The sequence below is a fragment of the Oryctolagus cuniculus genome, chromosome 12 (genome assembly GCF_964237555.1).
Source record: "Oryctolagus cuniculus chromosome 12, mOryCun1.1, whole genome shotgun sequence".
NCBI classification, from domain to species: Eukaryota; Metazoa; Chordata; class Mammalia; order Lagomorpha; family Leporidae; genus Oryctolagus; species Oryctolagus cuniculus.
Window position 1 is genome coordinate 20,120,564 of NC_091443.1, and position 24,687 is coordinate 20,145,250.

Below are 24,687 nucleotides of genomic sequence, written 5' to 3' on the forward strand. Positions count from 1 at the left end.
AGTGATGCTAACACCTTTTTTCTGTGTTTATTTGTATATCTCTGTTGGAGAAATGGCTATTCAGATCCTCTGCCCGAATTTTAAATTGTGCTATTTGACTTTTTATTACTGAATCGTAGAGTTCTTTCCAGCTTCCTTTTAATACATTTCTTTTCTGCCAGACACAGTCGGAGTCAATTGCTTGCCACCAAGAACACATCATGTCCCCTCTTTATTGTAATTTCTATGATGTTCTCAAGGGAAACTGTGAGAAAATTCCGAAAATAGACACCGAAGTTCTCTTAGACTTGTAGGGAACAGGAGAGGGAGCTTGCCTTCCAGAGCAGGAAGTCATGTGCCATCCACACCAGAACAGAACGACACATCTTGGAAGCCTCTTTGTTTTACTATTTTTTCATAAAATATATAGGCTAAGCCTATGTGGATTTCTGTGATTCCAGTAGTGTTTTATAAGTCCAACTTCAAATCTCCCCTAAAATACATATATTTTAGCACTTTTTTTTTAATTTGACAGGTAGAGTTATAGACAGTGAGAGAGAGACAGAAAGGTCTTCCTTCCGTTGGTTCACTCCCCTAATGGCCACTATGGCCAGCATTGCACCAATCCAAAGCCAGGAGCCAGGTGCTTCTTCCTGGTCTCTCATGCGGGTGCAGGGCCCAAGCACTAGGGCCATCCTCCACTGCCCTCCTGGGCCACAGCAGAGAGCTAGACTGGAAGAGGAGCAACCAGGACTAGAATCCGGCGCCCATAAGGATGCCGGCGCCGCAGGCAGAGGATTAACCAAGTGAGCCACGGCGCTGGCCTCAGCACTGTCTTTAACATTTGTTTTATGCTAACATTTAGAGTCAGGGCCAGCACAGTGGCATAGCAGTAGCTGCCTGCAGTGCCAGCAACCCATATGGGTGCTGGTTTGAATCCCAGCTGCTCCACCTCTGATCCAGCTCTCTGCTGTGGCCTGGGAAAGCAGTGGAAGATGGCCCAAGTGCTTGGGCCCCTGTACCCGTGTGGAGGACCCAGAAGAAGCTCCAAGTTCCTGGCTCCTGGCTTCAGATAGGCCAAGCTCTGGGCTGTTGCAGCCATTTGGGGGAATGAACTAGTAGATGGAAAATCTCTCTGCCTTTGAGTCTCTGTAACTCTGCCTTTCAAATAAATAAATATATCTTAAAAAATATTTAGAGTCAACCAATATTTTCCAACTAAGCAACACATACAAACCAGTGAGTGAAGAAAACTGGAGGTGATTTGAATCCTCCTAATGTGGAAAAGCTGCAAGCTCAGGGAGACACAGCCCAGGCTTTGTGGGTAGCAGGCCACGCTCATCTGGGTCACACACTCAAGAGACTGGAGGTATGGAGTAGCAGCAGCAGCCCCACGGCTGTGGGAAGGCCTGTAGCATCCTGAGCCAGGCCTGGAGAGGCTGGATGGAGCCAGTCTGTAGGGTTTTGCTAAGTAGGAGGGACAGCAGGACAACATGGAAAGAATGGTCAAGGAACAAGCCATGAGGCCCAGGCTGGATAGGGAAGGAAGCAAATCCAGTAGGAGGCCGACAAGGAGGAGATAACAAGGAGCCAAGACGTGGGTCTGAAGACAGTGTGACTTGTCAGGGGAACGAGTGAAACGAAAGCTGACGGCATGCCGGGGAGTGGGAAGTGCGTTAGGGCAGGAGACATCAAGTTGCTAGAAGATAGAACACACCAGTTAAGCAAAACCAGACTATGGTGGCAGGCAGACCACAGGCAGAGCTTCACAAAGTTGCTCTCAGCATCTCAGGATTCTCATTAAAACTAAGTATTTATCCTGAAAGCCAACTTGTCATTGGGGCACCATGCGTTGATAGATCTGCAGGCTGAGCACACTGTTGGAATCCAGGGTGTGGCCCAGTGCCACAACATCACACACATACACACCAACAAAGAGATGGGACCCTCACACCTGTGCACAGCAAGCCGAGCCTGCGACTTGACACATCAAAGGAAGCCATCATGGGGCCAGCGCTGCGGCATAGTGGGTGAAGCCACCATATACAGTGCCAGCATCCCACTCGGACGCCGGTTTGAGTCTCGGCTGCTCCTCTTCCTATCCAGTTCTCTGCTGTGGCCTGGGCAAGCAGTAGAAGATGGTCCAAGTCCTTGGGCCCCTGCACCCATGTGGGAGACTTGGAAGCAGCTCTGGCTCCTGGCTTTGGATTAGCCCAGCTCCGGCCATTGCAGCCATTTGGGAAGGGGACTGAACCAGTGGATGAAAGACTTCTTTCTACTTCTGCCTCTCAAATAAATAATCTTTCAAAGAATAGAAAAGATGCCATCAGCCACAGGAAGGACGATGACTTCTCCAACACTGTGGTAATCCTAGATCGCTCGGCTGACCCTGGAGGAAGACAGGCCCAGCACGTTGTTTAAATGCTGCTCCTGAGCGTCAGCCGAGCGTGTTTATTTCACCTTAATGAGTCAGAGATAAATGACTCAACAGCAAACCAAGGAAGATAACTCCTGGCCAGTTAGGCTGGGCATCAGTCTCACGCTGTCCACACCGGCTGCCTCCACTCTCTTCCTCACTTTAGCTCTCTCTGCCGTTGCTGTCGTCGAGGTCCCCTCTGCACTGCTGACCACTGCTGATGATCCTCCCCAGACACACCCCACTGAGTTCTCAGCTAGGGCCCGATATCTGCTGGACCCCTCCCCAGACACACTCCACTGAGTTCTCGGCTGGGGCCCGATATCTGCTGGCCCCCTCTCCAGACACACTCCACTGAGTTCTCGGCTGGCCCCCTCCCCAAGGTGTGCATCTTCCCAGTGTTTCCTCTGAGCGGCTCCTCCTTTTCCATTAATTCCTTTAAAGCTGGTATTGCCCAGGATTGCGTTCTCTCCACTCTCAGGCAATTGCTCTTCTCACTCCGCATGCTGTGTCTGGCTCGCTTTATCTGTTATCTTGATGTCAACGGCCAACTGGAAGCTGAAAACACCAACTGTGTCCCCAGCACCGCCCCTTCTCCCAGTGTCAGACGTACGTTATCTCCAACCAGCTGCCGTCTGTCCCACTGCCACTCCAACTATGGATGGCCCGTAGAACCAAGCCCAATGTCAACACATGCAGATTAATGTCATCCCCTTGCCTAAAAATGATTCCTGCTCCCGTGGTCTCTATCTTCGGCATTCCCACTATCTTTCTAGTTATCGAAGTTAAGGGACTTGGGATTCATCATCCAAGCTTCCTCTCCCTCCTTCTCACTGATGAGCATCTCACACCACGCCAATGTTACCTCCTGACTGTTTTGGAAACACACCTCCTGTCTGGTCCACACACCCTGGTCCCTTTTCAGCTCTGCCTCCAGGCCAATGCCTGCCACCACCACCAGAGTGGGGCGTCTGAAACATACCTGCTCTCTAGCGTCTCTACATTCGACATGTTTATGACTCCTTAAACATAATGTAAGCTCCTCCTCATGACAGAGGAGATCTTTCCTGAGCTGGTCTCAGCCCACCTGAGGCTTCCTTTCTTAATATAACCCTTCTCAAACTTCATGTTGCAGTGACATTAAATGACTGTCCCTGCTCTCTCAAGGGGTTTCTCTGCCTCTGGGTTTCTTTGCAAATGGGGCTGTCTCTGGATCACTAACTATAGGTGACACTACAGCTGTCCCCTTTCCCAAAGTTCTCCCGGAAATACTTTCACAAAGACCGGAGGCGCTGCCCCCTCACCAGGTTCCTATTGAATTAAACGCACCAAATGAGCACCAAATAGACTTCTCTATATTTCCAAAGTAATATGGCCCTCAGGAACTCAAAATTTCAACTATAACCTAACCAAAACATAAGGAAACCAAATTTGAAGAATTCCAAATCCTCTATTTATTACAAAGCCAAAATAATTATTTTGGACTATTGATACTATTGAGTAACCATGTCATCATATTCGTGTACCTTTTACATTAACAGTATGTATCACCGTGTGTGTGTGTGTGTCCCTAGAGAAGTTATTTGACTTTCAAAATTAAAGGTTTTCTAATATATTTATTTTCAGACACTCCTTCTCCTTAGTTTTAGTGCTCTCCAAACAGCAATGGTTCCTAATGATCTCAACTTAGTCCTATTTTAAAATACCACTTAATAAAATTATTTATCCTTAGAGTTTTTTTTTTAAACTACAAGAGATTAAGACAAAAGACATTCTGGTGCTGGAGTAAATTTTCTTTCTTTCAAGGACCACGTCCCTACTGTTGCTGCTGTCTGTCACAAACATAGTGTCTTGGCAACAAATGAGATTAAGTGACAGAGTAAGGATCCACTTTGAATGTGTTACATTGTTTCTTTTAGAAGTGATAAGTGATGTTCATATGGACAGATCTTCCAGAAACTCAAGAATACTCATTTATTCATTCTGCACTTTAAGTCAAGTGTTTAACTATCTTTTGGCAATAGTATACTGATATGTAAAGAAGATTCCTTATATTACCCCAAATTTTTATAACATTTCTAACAAAATCCCTCAATTTTTCCATCTTATGTTTCTGTGTGGTTGCTTGTTTGTCTGAGAGGCAGAGAGAGAGACAGAGACAGAGAGAGAGAGAGCACTCTCACCCATGTTCACTCCCCAAATGTCCACAACAGCCAGGTCTGGGCCAGGTTGGCCCAGGAGCCAGGAGATCAAGCCAGGTCTCTCATATAGCTAGCTGGGACCCAACCAATTGAGCCATCACTGCTGTCTCCCAGGACACACACTGATAGGAAGCTGGAGCCACGTATTGAATCCAGGTATTCCAACAGGGAACGTGGGTGTTGTAAACAGCATCTTGACAGACAGGTCAAACTCCTGTCCTCCTGCCTTATGTTTTATTGCACCAAACATCAATGAATCCTCCACATCAATAAGCCACTGCATACTGGAGACAGAAAACATTCAACGTGCAGAAGGCTTACCAAGGTGACACTGCACAAACCATGATGATTAATATGTCTGAAGGTGAATCTAGTTTTAGTGTTGCATACTTATCACTTGTTTACTGGGTTTAAAAAAAGGGCATTTTTCCTATGAATTTACAGATTTCCTAAAGTCTTCAATAAATTGTTTTTCTTGGTCACTGGGGCCTCTGCTACCTCAGGGGCCCAGCCGAGTATCACCCCAGTGAATACGGGGGCACTCTGAGTCAGCGCTGAGGTGGCTGTAATCTCTTCCAGGGAATTCTCTATCAGGACACACATTCTCTGCAAATGTCCTCCCACTGCACTCCACTCCACTCCACCTCCCAGAAAGGCTATGATATACATTAAGAAAATTAAAAATAATTTTTTTTCCTATTTGAAATACAGAGAGGCAGTGGGGGAGAGAGGTGGGAAGGAGATCTTCCATCTACTGGCTTACTCCCCAAATGTCTGCAAGTGCCAAGTCTGGGCCAGGCTGAAGCCAAGAACCTGGAACTCAATCCAGGTCTCCCACATGGGTGGCAGGGACCCAAGGTCTTGAGCCATCACTGCTGCCTCCCAGGGTGCACATTAGCAGAGGGCTACATGGAAAGCAGAGGCCAGGCCTTGAACCAGGTACTCTGATATGGGATGTGGGCATCCCAAGCATTGACTTCATGGTGGCACCACGCTCCTGCCCCTATTTAGAAATTTTTTTGGCAGAGTTAAATTATATAAAGAGAGCGAAACATTACTCATACATCTTACTGCATGTAATACTGTTAAATAGCCCAAATTCTGGCTAAGTAATCTTTCTCCCATGTGGGAGACCCAGAAGCTCCTGGCTCCTGACTTCAGACCAGCCCTGCTCTGGCCATCTGAGGAGTGAACCAGTGGATGGAAGACCTCTCTCTGTCTCTACCTCTTTCTGTCTATAACTCTGCCTCTCAAATAAAAAAATAACATCTTAAAAAAAAAAAAAAGAATGGAAGGAATGTCCAGTCTGACATTATTATTTAAATAAGAATTTTAAATGAAATAGTTGATCTGAGCCCACAAAACAAGCTGCCTTGTATCATCCATAAAGGTTAATTAATATTACGATGAACTGTAAAGATAAGCAATCCCCTCAAGTAAGACAAATCACTGCTGCAGATGGGCATTTGGTGCAGTGGTTAAACTGCCAGTTGGGATGCGCACATTACACATCAAAGTGCCTGGTCTGAGTGGCAGCTCTTCGGCTTCTGATTCAGCTTCCTGCCGATGCACGTCTCAGAAGGCAGCAGGTAACAGCTCCAGTCCTTGGGTTCCTGCCACCCACATGGGAAACCTGGATTGAGTTCTGGACTCCTGCACTGACTGTTTCAGGCATTTGGGAGCGTGAACCAGCAAATGGAAGATCAAACTCTCTTTCTACTTTTAAAATAAAATGAAAATAAATAAAAAGTTTTTAACCACCCCCCCCAAACAATTGACACCTACCCACAAACTAAGTCTTATAATTTTTTTCCCTAAGGAAAAATGACAGAATGAAAAAAAATAATGTTTTCACTTAATAATCCAGGAACGCTACCTTCAATTTTCATTTTATTCTCTTGAACAAATATGCTTAAGTAATTACTAATTTTAAAAACACATCTAATGAGTTAATGTGCTAACATGGAACCTTAAAATGACTCATAAAATGAAAACACATTTTTCCACTGAAATGGATTCAATCACGTCACTCAAACTAATAGTAGATTGGAGTAAAAGAAGGGAAATTCAAATAAGGTTGCAAACAAGATGAGAACTCTTTTCACCAGAACTCACTAATATATTGTAAGTAGTCTAAACTATTTTTCATTTCTTTTTTTTATAAATCTTTATTTTTTTTGATTTTTGACAGGCAGAGTTAGACAGTGAGAGAAAGAGAGACAGAGAGAAAGGTCTTCCTTTTCCGTTGGTTCACCACCCAAATGGCTGCTACGGCCAGCGTGCTACGCTAATCCGAAGCCAGGAGCCAGGTGCTTCCTCCTGGTCTCCCATACAGGTGCAGGGCCCAAGCACTTGGGCCATCCTCCACTGCACTCCCGGGCCACAGCAGAGAGCTGGACTGGAAGAGGAGCAACCAGGACTAGAACCCAGGGTGCCGGCGCCACAGGCGGAGGATTAGCCTAGTGAACCACAGCGCCGGCCTATTTTTCATTTCGTAAGAACACTTTGTGGTAAATTAGATACAAGCACTAACTCAATCTCTCATTGAGCAAGGCCAAAGGAGATAAGGCTTCAAGTGAAATACATATTTTTAGAATCTAACCTGACTTACAGAAAGACAAATCTTATGAGGACATATGAAGGAAAGATACTACACTTCAAACACGATTACTATGGTAATTTTTAAACAACAAAGTTATATCGTAAAAGATAGTGAGATGTCAGTACCAAGAGTCAAAAATCAAGCTGTAATACCATTAGAGAGGCATACTTAATTTTAAGGTATCACATGAATGGAGAAAAGCAATGATGTAGATGATTTAAAACATCAGGTCCAAAGCCAGGGAAGTGTATTCTATATAAATATATATAGTTAGTATTTTATGAATAAAATATATTTTAGAGTATGTTTTCAATAAATGAAATCGTCCTAGTTGCTTTTTACTTGGGTTAGCACAAAAATCATGTAGCTCACACTCCAGAATAGCACGGTGTTAGTCAGTGGGAAAAGACACACCCAGAGTGTGACAGCTAGTATGGGAAAGGTGGTTAAAATTTCATCCAGATAATGCAGATGGCATCACTCTTCCCTAGGGTAAGCAACACATGATGCTATTAAAACCACACCAACAAATGTATGTATGAGAACTCTCTGGTTAAGACACAGCTTCCTTCTTTTTGGTCCACAAAATCCACAAGACTGGGCTAAGGTTCCTAAGGAAGGGACTGATTGTGCGGTAGTTTTCTCGCTGATGGGACAGTGCTCCTCTGTTGACACAATGGATAAATCAGGAGGTTACAATTCACACCATTGCAGAGGTTTGCTATTGATAAGATATATTTTTCTTTCCACTACACAGTATTTGATTTTCATGTGTAGTCACATGTTTGTCTAACCCTCAATCAAAAGGCAAATAACAGAAACCTGAAATTCTTTCAGAACACACATTTGATGTGCCTCATAAAATTCATGAATGTATTTGTCTTCAGTGTTATTTGCATGCAAAGAACACAACTTGGAGGGCACACTCCCCTCTGTCGAGACAGAATTGTTGGTTGAGGTACGTGGGCTTCGAGTAGACAGGATACAATGCAGTACTGTGGACATTAACATTTAATAAATTACTATTAGTGTCAACCCACAATGGTGCAGTGGATTACAGGTAAGAAATATGGGAAGGCAGGATACAGCCAAGAGCACACCTACCACCCTTATCCTACCATGCTCTTATCTTTCTGGGCCCTGTTGATGCAAACGATATAAATGGTCCCTTCTGACCCATTCACAAAATGCACACTATGTATTTATCTCTCCACTCTACCTGGAGAATGGTCAAACTGGGGAGCTAAGCCACTGAAAACCTAAGCACTGCTAAACCCCTTTCTTTTGGTGGCAATTCACTCTATATTCTCCCAACAAACGCATTCTGGGCATTGAACACGTGCCAGGTGCACTGAGGGAAAACTAGTCAGAAGCCACTTAGAGAGCAACAGAAATTGAAGTCTTTGCGTTTTCAAGTTTAGACCTAACGAACACAAGCAGGCGATTTAAGGCAGGGTATGTAAAAGTCCTTCCTCCGAAGCCACTACCTATGGACCTGAAAACCATGGAAAATGTTTCCGTCTTTCATACATTTATAAGTCAGTCCCTCTCCCCCAGATTCAATACAAAGTTTCTGGCCCTCCAGATACAATCCTACCCAGGCCAGTTCTGTTCCATGAGATCCAACCACAAGGAAAACTGCCTCCCTGGGAATTTCCAGTTATGTAAGCATTAGCTACCAGTACTCTAGAAGGACTCGCACAAATTACTCCTGCTGACTCAAAACCACCAGAAACAATGGGGGCACCAATTAAAAAGCCTTCAGAAAGGAGAAAAAGCACAACTGAAATGGAGGCGCTAAGGTCAAGAGGAGGCTCCCAAGATGCAATGGGACCACTGAGTTTTCCATTCCTAAGATTTATGCATTAACTAACAAATGATGAGGCTAGTGAAGGTTTAAAACAGTACATTTTATCATACCCTGCTCAGCTTCTGTGGACATGGGCTGCCTTTGCATAGCGCCGTGTTCACGGAATGATGGGAGGTGACAACCTTGCTGAGGGACAGCCAGGCTTCAAACAACTCCCAAATGACAGGTTTTAGTCAATTTTGCTTGAAATGTGTAAAGACACACGAGATCTCAAGATTAGCTTGTTACTGGATCTTGACAGTGCCTTCTGCCTGCAGTAGCACAACTGAAGCTGGTATACTCCAGCGTATCAGTCTCAAAGGCACTGGCGAAGCACGTCATCACTCCGCGTCCTCTCTAACTGAAAACCTGGGAAGTGCTGCAAGATTTCTACCATGCGGAAATACAAAAAGTCTACGAAGTGAACTTAAAATACCCAAGTCACTGGAACCCATAGAATGCATAGAATGAAGGCACAAAACTACTTTCATTAACAACACTAACCGATTTAATAAACAGCAGAGATCTGATCTTAAGTAGTTAAGTTATGCAAAGTTACAAAGTATATATTAATATGTCAACTCATTAAAGATTGTTTTCTACTTTTATGGCCTTGAAAAACAGCCAGTCTCTCCCATCTATAATTTTATGTGTAATTTTGAGAAATCTATGCATTTATGATTACGGCCAGAATAACTGATGACTAGTTCCAGTGGCAAAATCTCGGCAGGAAACAGATTTAGCAATTTAAATGTTTTATAAGTTTTTGTAATTGAGGAAACTTTTCATAATCTGACATTTGTTAAAACCACTTATTAGAAATTATGCAGCACAGTAGCTGTGGAAGTATGAGCTCGCTTCACAATTATAAAGTCAGCCTATGTAGCCCTCTCCTATTGTATACAGTGGCATAAACCCCACGGCGGCCTATCAGCTAACTGGCAGGCAGGGGGCTGCTCTATTCAAAGTGAGAGATACAAGCTGCAGGGCAAAAACCTGGCAGCTCCCATCTGACCCCACAATCCCCTACTGGTGACAGCTCCAAGCTCCATGGCAAATTAGGCCTTCTCATATTACAATTGGAGAAGACAGATTCCATTAGCAGTATCTGAAATTGAGTGGAGAGCTGCACTGTTATCAGACTTGACTCATAAGCACTGCTATTAATCAGAGCTATGATAGCATTTATATATTTCAAGCTATCTGCTGCCGCTGTGATATTCTGCTACAAAGGGTTGATGGGACTTAGGAAAGTGAACAATAGAGCTTTCTGGGAAAAGCAGAGTAAATCAAGAAAGTCTATGACTTGCGCACATTCTGAAGGGATTGCGGTTTACATAAATTTTCTCCCAATTGGAGATTGAGCTCTTCCTCATCTTACACATGGGATTTAGTTGTCACTCAATGGTAACAGCTGTGAAAAGGTGAAGCGGCCCACCGCTCAGAATATTGCCTTCGCTTTTAAAGCAATTAACCCATGAACAGGAGGATACCTGGTGATATCAAAGGGATTAGGCCAGGCAGTGCGTTATTAACATTTCCTTGAACTAATTCTAACTCTGACTAGCTGTCAGAAAAGACTCCACAGTCTTAAAAAAGAGTTCTTGCCCTGCTTTTTTCCCTTCCAAATGCAGCGCTGCTATTTGAGCCTAATATGTCCCTTTCCTTAGAAGGAAATGCAAATGAACCAAGCTCTTAATATGCTTAACCAGTCTGAGTCAATGCAATTTTAATACGAGCACGAGAGAAATATATGATCAATTAACCAGGGATCAAGACAGATATTCTCCTGAATGGAAATTAATGCTCCAGTACTTCCCATTCTTCTCCAACTACAAAAACTTGGTGACTATTTGTTACTTATGCATAGTTACTTCTGAAATTAGGAAGAGCTTCACATTATTCTCTATGGCAATAATCTAAAATACTCTTTGAGCTGGAAAATCCAAATGTCCCTTAAGCTGGAGATTCTGCATTCTCCAAGGTATGGCATTTTACTTTCTCTTCTTCACTGAATGGAATCTTAACTGAAGCTCCAAGAATAGCAGGCACAGTATTCAGCATCAAGCACTCGCTTTCCAAAAATGCAATCAAATTAATTTTTAGCAGCAACATAATGCTTAGAAATACGGAGTGACAAAAATTACAAAACCCCATGCCTAAAATGCTGGTACAGAGTAATCTGCCAGAAGATGGCTAAGCCGTACTGAAACTGATCACAAGTTCTCTGCAGTAAGCAGGCACGGCTTTCACGTATCTGTATCATTGATCTTCATATACTCTAGGTGGTCTGCCTGACATCAAGAGATCTGATTTCTTGCTGTACAATGTCAGTGGTGTTAGAACAGGTTCTACATAAGTTTCCTGAAAGAGTGCCTCTTAGAAACAAGTATTTGTAAAAGTGCGTATTTAGTGGTGAGTGACTTTGTCTTACTTTTCTTTTAGATCAGCACAGAGTTTTGATTATGGAAACTAAGACAGGTTTACTTTCAGATCACACGAATGCTCAACACACACTGGTGAACGCAGTGTTCTGTGGTTCCATTTGGTCCCTAACAGTTTGAAAAGGGAATGCTGACTGTCAAGCTGTTGAGAATATGCAGCCTGCCCTGTCACTCCCCAGGTGACCGACACAGGACACAGCGCCAGTGGAGCGCACAGGCAGCGCCAGCCTGCCGAGAGGGAGCTTCCACACGTGCCCTCCACACACTTCCCGCTCTGCGGTGCCGCCAGAACACACAAGAGGGAGACGCAGCAGCCGCCCGGCAGTGACTCCACGCGCCTCCCTTCGTTACAGAACCTGATTTGACATTTCCTACAAAATAATTTTGAAATTCTACTCCATGAAGCAAATTTAAGTGGCATTCACATCAATGATAGCCATTACAATAACTTCTAAATTTTACATTAGTGGGGTTTGTGAATTTCAAATAGAATAGAGCACTTTCATGTACTATGAAGTTTAAAAACTCATTTACTTCCATGGTCTTGAAAGGGAAAATCCCAGTGCCTATAAAACACGACCTTCATTACATCATTTTAAATACACAGATGTACATGTTAATAACATGAATACCACTTCATGTCAATGAAATGTATTAGATTAGACGCCCCTTACATAATACATGCTGAAAACGCCCCGAAGGGGACAATACATAAATAAATACAGACAGAAACAACTGCCACAGTCTTACTCGTTTTACTTCAATAAACGATGGTGACACACGCAGCTTTCAATGTGCTGTTTGACACACATGCTTTCCACACTTAAATGATGCAAATATAAACGACTTCTTGCCAACCATTAGGAAAGATTGACAAAAAAATGCAGTGTTAATGACATCTTACAGCTTTTAGAAGCAAGAGAAAGATGCAAGAAAAGCAAAAATTACATAGTAATTGGAAACAACGAATAAATTGTTCTTTCAATCTAAGTCATGTTTACTGAAAAAAATGGAGCTCTTTACATCAACACATTTAAACAGAAATTTGCTTTTGAAATACAATCTTTGTTTAAAAGGTACAGAAGGTCTTTATGTCCACCCCAAGAGCTAAATACGGAGAATGTTATGTGAACAATTACCTGAAAGGAAAAAAAAGAAACCACCTAAACCTGTTAAAAGAATTAATTTACTGCACACCAGTCAGCACTAATCCTTCCACGTACAGTAATGTTCGCTTAAGTGATGGAGGAAAGAAAGAATAAAACTGTTCTCCCGGATCAAAACCTTCAATGTGCCCCATCAGAATGGAAGGGCGATTTGGTCTGTAAGTGAATAAAGTAGTGAAATGTCTCCTAAATAAATCCTGATACAGGAGGCGGCCCGTACAGGGCTCCATGCTGCCGTACGCTGGGACTGGAAAAAAGCCGTCACTGGAATGGCTGCACAGAAACCATGTCCTGCTGTTGGGTTTACAGCCACAGGAGAAAAGGTTTTAGAGGTTAAGTTCAGGTCAGACAACAGATGAAATTGTAACAAGCTGGCTGACATTGTATAACGTCTTCTTCCACTCAATCAATAGGCTACTGTTCCTCCTATTACCATAGAGATGGCTTCTCTTTCTGAAGGGTGTCTATTGTTTGACAAAACAGATTTGCCACTTGAACTAGGTTGTTCCCAAAGGACGTGTACCTTGTCAGTGATTTGTATTCAAAATAATGAAGCATTTTCATAGGAAAATGTAGGTAAGAGATAATATTGTAAGAGCCCATTTTTGAGAGAAAGCAACTTTTCCTAAAGTACTGTATTACTAAGTCACTCAAGTACAGTTTAGTTATATTAGCAGTTCTGATTTAAAGCACGTGCCAGCAAGGAAAAACACATTTCGCCAACACTCTCTATTAAAAGAAAAGGGTCCTGGGCTAGTGTGCTCATCTAAAGCCCACATATTCGAGCCCAATGACTGAGCAGGATTATTTTCTAATGTGGACAACTCAAAGAAAGTTATCATCCAAAACCATCTGGATCCTGAAAAGATTTTTACAGTCAATCTCCTGTGGAATGGCATCAGCCATATATTAAAGAAAACATGAAAAGTTTTAGGAATAAACCACTTTCTTTTTTTTCTGAAGAGCTATCCGTATCTGTTTAACATTTAAATTACATACAAGTTATGTACATGATCTTCTAAAGTAGAAAAGAACTATCAAAATAAGTATTGGTTTTCTTTAAGTGTCTGTCTTAAAATGTCTTATGAAAATTAGTAACTTTCAAATTCAAGACAGAACAGTTAAGTTTCAAATTTCAAACTAGATACTAAAAAATGAAAAGACGATTATTCTCTTTAGGGAAAAATTGACAGGTTCTTAGTTATAAAAGACTCAGAAGAAATAATCCTAACGAGGACTAGTCTAGTAATTTAGAAAAAGCATTCACAACACACATCAAGGCAAGCAGAGGTGGTGTTTTAAACATCTCATATTTAAAGGCTTGACTATCACTGAAAACATGTAAGAATAAGTAGAAATAAATAATACAGACAAAAATTTATCAAATGATCAACAATTATATTTATAATTTATTTGTATAAATTTATGTTAACTTTAACCTTTCTATAAATAATTGAAAGGGAATTTAAAAAGAACTTAGCTAAAGGGCAGCATTATGACTTTAGTATACAAGGCTCTGAAAATATTTGAAATTAAACTACATTTACATACAAATTCTTTGTTTTTATAATAAGACTTATTCAAGTTTCTGGAAGAAGAATTTTAACCTGGTGTTTGTCATTTACAGGAAGTACAATTTGTATTTTTGCCACCATCTTCTTAGGAAAAGGTTAGCCTGAGTTCAGAGTGAAGGAGACAGAAACACCCAAGACAAATGAATTTAGCAATATCCTAAACTAATGACCAGTTTTTTAAAAGGTAGCCTCCTAAACCGAAAAAGCTTCCATCAGGGAAGTCAGTGGGCTCTAATCTCCCAGCCTCCCCTACAGCTATAATGGAACAAAGTGAAGCCTTATTAAAACCACATCGCAAATGTGATTTCCTTAGTTAATGCTCTCATTTCTAAAAGTATGAAACATGTTCATATTTAGAATACAGTATAATTAGATCTTAGCAGCTGCCCATCAGCAATCCTGTGAGTAATTAAATGATATTTACCATTTACCAAAAGGTGAACTAGACATTGTTGAGCTAAACTGGCCCATCTGCATCTTCATAAAATGACAAACCTCATTAGTTCTGCCTACCCAGCGAATTGGGATAATGAACTGGTGACACCTTCACTCCGTTGTAGGAAGCAGACCCAACAGTGTAATCGTTTGAAGGGGTAAATGCACATGGAATTACTGTAAATTAAGGAGGTGACATCGCATCAACGATGGATGGAAGCAAAAAAAGCAACAAAAGGTTTCCGTCATGGACGTGCTGGATCACAGGAGATGTACGTCTCTGGTTGTTCAACACTGATTTTAACTCATCAACTACTTTACCTGAAAACGGTGTCAAAAAGCAAGGACGCAGCGACCGCTCCAAATAAGCCGCAGAGAAGGTTGACCCGGTAGGCGACAGAGCCAAAAGGGCAGAGCGTGATTGCCAGTTTAGATGCCAGCGTGAAGAGAGGGTAGCCAGGAGGGTGGGCAACCTGCGGACATGAGCCACAGTGAGAAGGGTTTTCAGGCAGGCTGGGAGCAGCCGCCTTCCCGGGCAGGGGTGCGGCGCAGGCCCCCATGGCTACGCGTCTGCATGGTGGTTCTTCTATTGTAATCCTCTTGTGCCAATACAAATCAATATTTTCTCTCGTGGATTTGGCACCGCCTAGCACACGGTGCGTCAGAGAGAAAGGGTGACATATTTCATTGTCAGTTCCCTTGCAGCCTGTTCTCTGGGTTCACAGTACATTAGGGTCATTTAAAAGGCCACTGGGAAAAAGAGAAAAAGCAGGTTCTGAAAAATCGTATCAGTTAGAAAGTTGAAAGACCACACTGCTATCGGATTACCGCCATGCTGACAGGTCTTGCCTAAAGGGATCATGCACCATAATAAAGTTTATTAAATAATAAACTTATTAAAACTGTTAACCCGATTTATTTTATTCTCCACAGCTTATACAAAATTTGGGGTGGTAATAAGCCAGCTACTGTACATATAGTAAAGGCTTTGCTTTATAATTTAGTTTAATTGGATTTAAAACTTAAAGTAAATTGTCACGTACTGTACTTATAAGTTACTAAAAACTGGGGTTTGAAAATAAATTAATCTACTTTACTCCATGCTTAATTAAACTTTCTTAATTCCTAAAACTGTTAATGAGAGCATTGATTAAACAATAAAACTAATACTTACTCCAAGCTCATGTGCCGCTGTGATCAGTTCCCCTGTGAAAAAATAATGTAAAACCAATAATTACTATTAGAAAATGACACTCCTCCAAAGTTTTCAAAATCCAAATGCTTGCATTGGGGTTTTGCATTAATTTGACCGGATAAAACTGTAAATCTGCAGAGATTTAACAGCATGAAACGGTCCAAGAATATTTTCTCCCTTAGGTCTTACAGAACCAACTGTCTTCAATGGTTTCTAATAACTGGTCAATGGCAATGCAGGTGAATTCTCATTTTTAAAAAGGACTTCTTTTCCCTCCTGATAGTTGTATTCACTTGCAAAGACAGATAACAGAATTCAAAAATGTTATGGGGAGGAATGGAATTAAGAGGTAAGTTTATTTGGGGGCAGAAAAAAAACTGGAAATGAGCGCATCGTGTGTTCACGCTGTGCGTTTCCCAGGAACGTTCGGAAGAGCCCTCGTGCTGTTCTAGGGCATGCGTGTGAAGTGCTGTGTCACAGCTCAGGAACTCAGCACACGTCCGTCTAGAAAGACGCGACCCTCGGGTGACAGGAAGCATGCAGGTCTGAGGCTGGGACGCTCCCAGACAGTAGCCACTACCTACCACCACCATCTGCCACATTCTCTGCAGTCACTAGCTCGGGTATCTTGAAGGCGTTCTCAAGTTGTTTAGTAACTCCAGATTCTTCTGATAAGCTCTATCACAATACATTTTTTCAAATCATTCAATCATATTATTTACGGTCTTTTATGGTTCCTCATCATCTAGTGACTCTTACTAAAATCTGCTGCAAGTAACTCAATGACTATGGGTTAATACTTTAAGTATCCAGAGCACAGGGACTATTTCTGACTGTTCCATGTATACTATAGTATGGCAAAATGTAAGAAATCCATCAATATTGATGATTGTGTCAAAACTGACCACTGGTTGGGCATCCATAACCCAAAACTCTGACATCTGAACTGCTCCAGAGTCGTCACACTCAAGAAGTGCTGGATTCCAGAGCAGTTCAGGTTTGGGGTTTTCAGACTAGGGATGCTCAACAGGTAAAGTCTATGCAAGTACTACAAAACCTAAAACGCTTCTGATTCCCAGCGTTATAGATAACAGACTCCTCTTGTTTTAGCTACTGCATCCTTCAATACATTTCAGTGGGGGCTGGCGCTGTGGCATGGGGGGGGGGGGAAAGCTGCCTCCTACAAAGCCAGCATCTGTATGGGCGCTGGTTTGAGCCCCGGCTGTTCCACTGCTAATGGCCCCATCCGGCTCCCTGTTAATGGCCTGGGAAAGCAGCAGCAGATGGCCCAAGTGTTTAGGTACCTACTACTCCCATGAGAGACCCAGAAGAAGCTCCTGGCTTTGGCTGGTTGCAGCCATCTGTGGAGTAAACCAGCAGATGGAAGATCTCTCTGTTTCTCCATCTCTCTAACTCTTCCAACCAACTAAAAATTTTTAAAAATACATTTCAATATTCTTTTAACTTTTACTGCTTTTAAATTTCAAAGTTGCAGATTTAGATCTGTAACTTCTCTGGCATGGACTGCAGCAACAGACTTTGCCAATATTCTATTTCATCTTGATACTGAAATCACTATCACCCCTGCTTTCCCTCTCTCTCCAAGCAAAATGGCTGGATCATATCCCCAGCCTAACATCTCTCAATGCCTGCTCCCTGCTTCTGGAATGAGTTCCGATTCCTCGGTGTGACATTCAAGGCCTCTGTGGCTTCAAGGTCCCTTTGCTAGGCTTAGATCCATGAAACCCAAACCAGGTCTGATTACCCTCCGAGCCTCTGGAGTGCTCCTCTTTTGCTCCTCTTATCACTCACTCTCACCCTGCAGTGTCTTCCCAACATTCTCTACTAAATCCTGCAAGGCCTCTGTCAACTGCCGCCTTCTCAGGGACACATTTCCTAACACATCTCCCTCCCCAGTCCTCTCCATCAGAATCAATCACTTCCTCCTCCACCCAAACTGCTTCGGCCTATTTAACACTTATTCAGATTACTTTGTATTCTGGTTGGTTTGTTTTCCCTCCCACTAAGTTTAAAGACATTGTCCTATCCATTCCAGGATTCTGCCAAGAACCGCCACCTACCCCTCCTCCAGTCAGAGACTGTCATGCAAGGCTGCACAGAGGCTGAGACACATCATCGTCATCCTTGCTATCTAAGGTGAATGGTGTTCGCATCAGGGAACAGCCCCATAAGGGCGCCCAAAGACAACTGCTCAGTCAATTCCTTCAGATACTCAACAGCACCTAAGAAACCAGCCACTGTTCAAATCCTAGGTACTTCTTTTTAAAGCGGTCTTTAGAAAAACTATTCCCTTCCCAACCACTGTGAAGGATATTTTACGGTTTAACTCCACAACGGCATAGCTCTTCTGCCTTCGAACTTTTAATCAGATGTTTGGTTGTTGTTGTTCTTATACCTTTAAAAGCGTGACAAAGCGTGTACCAAGTCCAAATCTCAAGGTCACTATTCATTCTCCTCCACTTAGACTTAGAGCTACACTCAACATAAATAGAAACATCTATTGTCTCCAACTTCCTCTTACATCACAAGGTTACAAAGTGCTGTTCCTGGCTGGAGATAAACCTGGAATGCGACAGACTCCCATCACCTCTTATCAAATGGGAAACGGAAAGGTAATTAGAAAAGATGCCACTCGTTAAAGCCTACAAAGGCACCCTTGATAAAGAGGTAAAGGGAAATGTTAGTCACATCGCACGCGGTAAGCGGTGTACAGTGTCCAAGAAAGCCTCAACCCTCGGGAGCCCTCCCACTCCACACGAGGGCTGCCTCCAAGTCAAGTCCACAGCTACCTGCACCAGCATTCTCTGGGGGACTTTTAAAGATGAAATTCCTGGACCAAACTCCCTAGTGTGGTAAGACTCCTGGCCTGGGAGCCCAGGTTTCCCAGGCAATGCAGGGAGCACGGCTTTGCTGTCCTGGGATGCAAACCGGGAGCCAGCACGGAGCTGCACAGAGCTGTTGGCAGATGCCTAAGCTTTCTCTTTTTTCATGTTAGTTATAATGCTGCATTCTCTTCTATCAAGTCTGTGAAAGGCAGTCTCTAAAATATGCAAACGCACATTAGAGAACTGGTGAAAGCCAGACTTCTACCTCCTTCCCCGCTGGACCACGGGCACTCCGGCCCCTGAAGGAACTGTGTGTGCCAAGTGTGCCAAAGATAATTGTGCAAGTCCACACAGTCTGACGGATTGATAGCATATAACTTAAGCCTTTTCAGGAAGAATAATACATACTTTACGTTGGTTTTGAGATGCAGTCTGTTTATTGAATAAAAAATACACTTCATAAACATTCAAGGAGAGTGATACATTTGATACACAAACAAAATTATCCAAGATGTGACTACACAAGATCTCCATACTAGCACACACTTGGAAAGCAGTTTATTAATCATTCCCCAAAATGAACTAAAAATACTAGAGATAACCACTACTCACCATCACACTAAACAAACTGGAACGCCTAAAAGTTTGGTGACTTATGGCAAATATGTAATTTTATTCCTTTTGGAAAAGATAAAATACAGAATAAAGACAAAGCAACAACCATATATTTTAAGTAGCCTTTAAACATCATTATATACGTGAGGGCAGACGTAACAAAGAATTTCATTCAATTCTTCGACAGAGAGTAGAGGTTCAGACAGCACGTGCTGAAGTCATCCACTCGGCTTTCCTCCGCGACTGTTCCCTAGCTGTGGGACTCTGGACACAGCTTAGCTGTGCTAATACCACCTACCTCAGAAGACAGCCGGGCAGTTACGACAAGCACCCGTACGAAGGAGCTGGAACACAGCCTGGCACACCGAAGTGCCCCATAAATGCTAACTGTTGTCACGCATCCCACCCTCAGACCTCAGGCTGAAAGCCATACTCAGTAGTCTACTCTTTGGGGTTTTAATTTTGTTTTTATGGGCGCCGATTCAAGTCCCAGTTGCTCCACTTTTGATTCAGCTCCCTGCTAGGGCCTGGGAAAGCAGTGGAGGATGGCCCAATCCTTGGGCCCCTGCACCCACGTGGGAGACCCGGAAGAAGCTCCAGGCTCCTGGCTTCGGATCAGCGCAGCCATTGCAGTCATTTGGAGAGTGAATCAGCTGACAATCTCTCTCTCTCTAACTCTGTCTTTCAAATAAAAAAATCTTTAAAAAAAAAGGGAGGGGGGATCAAAGAGCTACCTGCCTCTGGAACATGTTCTCCTATCTCAAAACTCTCATGATGACAAAATTATTCCTATTACTTAATGTAAGTCTTGAACATACAGTAACTCCATCCCCTACTACACCAATGAAACACTAACCCTACCTGTTCAGTGGAACCTGAAAGGGAGGCAGGGACTTGAAAATGGAACATCAAGGGGGGGCCGGCACCGTGGCTCACTAGGTTAATCCTCCACCAATGGCGCCAGCATCCCATATGGGTGCCGGGTTCTAGTCCTGGTTGCTCCTCTTCCAGTCCAGCTCTCTGCTGTGGCTCAGGAAGGCAGAGGAGGATGGCCCAAGTGCTTGGGTCCCTGCACTCGCATGGGAGACCAGGAGAAGCACCTGGCTCTTGGCTTTGGATCTGCGTAGCTCCGGCCCTAGCGGCCATTTGAGGAGTGAACCAACGGAGGGAAGACCTTTCTCTCTATTTAACTCTGTCAAATAAAAATAAAATAAAATAAAAAAAGAAAGAAAATGGAACATCAAGGATCCTCAGCACGGCGGGCGGCTTGGAAGATGCCCCGAGCAAGCCTCTCCTGCCTGCACGAATGGAACAGGCCGGGGGCGTACCTAGTGACGGAGGTGTCAGCCAGCGCGCCCGTCTCCTCTCCTGCACAGAAGTCGGCCGTCTTACAGAGACCCACAGCGCTGCACTGAGCTCAGAAGCAGAGTCTCCCCAAACTTTCAAGGGACCGCAGCTGCAGCCCACACCTGACAGCACCCTTGCTCTGAGTTCCGGGTACCTCCCCCCCCCCCCCGGGTTCCTGATCCCCATAAGCCGTGAGATAAGCGTGCGCTGCCTCAGGTGCAGACCTGGGCGTGTGTGGGGCGCGGGCCTGGCGTGCGGCGAACGAGACACAGCACACCGAGCACCGAGCGGACCGGAACCTGTGGCCGTTATCCGGTGGTCACTAGACAGCAAAGCAAAACCAGATCCTAGGTTTTGTTTCTCGCCTCGAATCCAGCATTATGATGCACGTGGTCTGCATGGCCCACCAGCCACTCTTTTAACAGAAACGGCTTGCTTTAAGCCCATTATTTCCTGCAAGGCAGGTCTCCTTCTCTATTTTCAGGTTTCCACGAAAACACCACCTGCTCACGGGCCTGCGCAGAGCAGAGACTCTGAGGGGCCCCTACCCGGGCCGCTCCCAAGCACGGTCCCCTCGGACTGTCTGCAGAGTTCTCCCCATTCAGCACGCGCCCGTTCGTCCATTAACTTGGGATCGTCTCTAACCTCACTACAGCTCGCTCCGTGGCACTGACTTACACCCGTCATCGTCCTGATACACAGGGAAGGACCTGCTAGGGCTCAAGACACAGAAGCAAAGTGCAAACTCCGGGACAGAAACCTGATCTGGGCCAAGTGCCTCGGACTCAAAGCTTGAGCGCTAAGAAGCCGGAGTTAGAGCAACGGGGGCAGGCGCAGCTTCTGGAGCGCAAAACCCCGCGCCGCGCACAAAGGGGGCGACGGAGGGCCCGAGCCGACCACACCTAAGGCCAAGCCAGGGGGGGCGCGGGGCGACAGAGACGACCCTGCGAGTACTTTACCCGAGTCTCCCCCCGGCACCGAGGGCGGCAGCGTGCGGGCGAACAGGGCGGCCACCGCGGCGAACACGGCGACGCCGCCGCCGAGGCCCCCGGAGCGCCGCGGCCCCGTTCGGGCTGCCTGCCCCTGGGCCCGGCCCCCGCCGTCGCCGTGCAGACCCATGGGCAGGTGGCGAGCGAGGAAGGAGAACACGGCGGGCCCGGGGACGCGGGGCGGCGGCACTGACATCCCCCGCCGAGAGGCAAGCTCGAGCCGCGCGGCGGCCGCGGCGGCTTCCGGGTCGAACCTTCACAGGCCGGACCGCACCTTCCTCCGCTCGAGCATGGGAGGAGAAGATGCCGGGCCTCGAGGGAACCAGGCCCCGCGGCGGCGTCCCGCGCGTGGGTGCGGACGCGCCTCTAAGGCGGTTAAAAGTAACTCATCGGCAAGGCAGCATTCCTCTAAGGAAGTGAGTCTGGCTAGGGCCTACAGTCTCTATGGGTTCCCTACACCCCCGCGTTCACAGTGACTTGGTCGGTTCCGACAGAGACGGGAGTAGCGCCGAAAACCGCGCGAGCAAGGGCTGCTTGCGCCACCTGTGGTGTGGGGTGGAATTGCACGAAAGGACCAAGGTGGCCGGCGACGATGCATTTACAGTGTGCGCAAATAGGCCAGTAAACTCATTCATCGATTTGTCACCAGGGACCACATCAACACGAGTAATTATAAGTCTGCGTGCTAATTATGCAGTCGCTACGTACCTTTCAGAGAGATTAAAATATATTTTTCCGTTCTAGCCTAAGGACAAGGTGGATCAGTTAGAGACGTTGAGTTTCTGTGTTCATAGACCTGGGCTGATTGACAGCCACTGTGCCCGCCTACTTTAGTCATTTGCGGGGGCAGTTGGCCCTCTGTGTCTGCAGGTTTTCCGTCTGCAGGTTGCAGATATTGGAGAGGGAAATGCATTTGTACCAAACACTTACAGAGCTTCCTTCTTGTGGTTATTCTCCAAGTTTGACAGCATAGCATTCTAGCGACAGGGCATCTACATCGTGTTAGGTATTGTGAATAAGCTAGCGGTGATTTAGAGTATATGGGAGAATGCGCATAGACGACATGCAAACACCAGACCATCTTATACTCGTATAAAGGACTTGAGCATCAGCAGATTTGAGTCTCCAAGGGGGGTCCTGGAAGCAATCCCCCATGGATACAGGGGGACAGGTGTGTTTATGCGATGCTTTGTCACCTCTGCTGTGTTCATGGAGGGCTGGCGCGGAGTGGAAATTCGCTTCTGCGTCTACAACCGTTCCCAGTGATGCCCCACTCCTGGTATTCTCCCCCTTGTGTGTGGGCCGGCCCCAGTGACTCCCTTCCTTCTGTAGAATAAGGCCCCAGTGATGGCGGCCAGCTTTGAGAGCAGGTTGTAAAACACTGACCTCCTTCTTGCTCTTAGTAGGAAAGCGCCTACACGCTGTGTGCAGGGTCCACACAGCAGCTCCAGCCTCCAGCCTCCAGCGGCACAGGCCAGCAACCTTTGGGGAGCTCCATCCAGCCAACACCATATGACAAAGTTGGAAATGGGGACTGCCCCCAGCTCAACCATGAGATGACTGTCACTCCCATCAGGACCTCCGCTGCAGCCTGTGGGGGATCCTGAACCAAAGAACCCGAGGACCCGACGCAAGGCCATCCGCACTGCTGTCCTATGGAAACTGAGATGGTAAATCTTGTTTTATAGCACCAAGTCCAGGGTCATGTGTAACTTGGCAGTAGATAAAGGCAGGCTGTCTTCCATGTCTCCTGAAAGGGCAGCCCAATAAGCAGTACTGGCTGAGCCAGGCTTTGACTTCTGTCCCTTTTCATGCATTTCATCTTTTGTTTATGAGCTTGGCAAACATAAACTTTTATCTCAGAAGGGACGGATGCTTTGCCCTTGTTTGGCAAGTACAGCTCAGTGCTAAAAGTACCAGTGTAGGTGTTGGTCACGTACGGATGGGAAGAATGGCTAAGTTGGCCAAGCCCTACTGTAGAGAGAGCGAGTGCAGGTCCAGCGTTAGCCCATTTCTTCATTTAGGGAACGGCAGGAGAAGGAGAGCAAACAGCAGGAGGAGATGAGGGGTCACAGAAGCTAAGGAAGGAGTAACATCAATGAGGCACAGGCGGTCAGGGTGTCGCAGAGAGGTGGACACTGGGGAGGGGTACAGCTGGCCCTCCAATGCGTACACCTGGGAGAGCTGTCTCTAAGCAAACACACAACTGCATATGCAAAGCTGGGGACGGGCCCAGCAAGGGGGCTGTGCTAGTGAGGCACTCTCACAGGAAGTCCCTCCCCTTCGACAGCAGTACCTCTGCCTCCCAGGGGCCATCGGGCTGTCGCCGCCTCCCTGAAGCCCCAGCACCAGCCCCTTCCAAAGGCTTCCCTTTTGCCACAGGGCTCTCCACCCTGCTGTGCTTCTGCCAGAGTCCCAAGTGGTGGCGTGTACTGGGGCTGCTGTCCACTTCCCTGTCTCTCTGCCTTTCTTCCCGAGATGAACGTTTTAAATAGTAGCCACGGAGTGCCACATCTCAGAATTATGCCTCCTAACCTTGTCTTTAAACTATAGAAGTAGTTTATTTTTTTTAAGCCCCATCTCACTCTGACTTCTCCATGTCTATATCCTAGCAGCTTTTTAAACCTAGGGGACGTTGTCTTATTTGCATTGCATCTAAACAGTGATTAACAAAATATTTGTGTAATGCATGAATGGGTGAGCAAGGAGAGATCATTCTGTATCCATTAGGGACTGCATTAGGATCCTGCTAACAGAGACCCTGCTACAGCGGCATAAACATTCAAGCTTTCAGTCTCTCCCCGTAAAAGTGGCGGAAGTCTGGTGGAAGTCGGTCTAACACCGGTTGGGCAACTCCCTGATGTCACTGAGGATGAAACTGCACCATCCCAGTCAGCTCACAGCCTCAAGGCCATCTCCTGGCACAAGATGGCCGCTAAGGCCCCAAGCGTGTCCTCCACACTCAAGGAAGAAAGGGACAAGAAGGGGGAGGGGGAGGGCAGTGCTCTGGAAATGCCATTCCACAGTTC

General features: G+C 45.3%; 1 protein-coding gene across 4 annotated transcripts in view; it reads right to left on the reverse strand.

Annotated features, from left to right (window-relative positions):
* TMEM260 (transmembrane protein 260) overlaps positions 1-21,948 on the reverse strand; it is a 62,147-nt gene extending 40,199 nt beyond the window's left edge. Inside the window, exons 1-3 of one of the 4 annotated variants that reach the window (XM_070053599.1) lie at positions 21,629-21,947; positions 15,841-15,872; positions 14,988-15,139 (exon numbers count right to left, since the gene is read on the reverse strand). In XM_070053599.1, coding sequence (XP_069909700.1) covers positions 14,988-15,139; positions 15,841-15,872; positions 21,629-21,854 — 410 coding nt within the window. In that variant the 5' untranslated portion in view covers positions 21,855-21,947. Of the gene's footprint in view, positions 1-14,987; positions 15,140-15,840; positions 15,873-21,628 lie in introns of all 4 variants that reach the window. The other 3 variants (XM_051822917.2, XM_008269705.4, XM_051822918.2) reach the window with 3 other exon arrangements.
* Between the last annotated feature and the right edge of the window lie 2,739 nt (positions 21,949-24,687).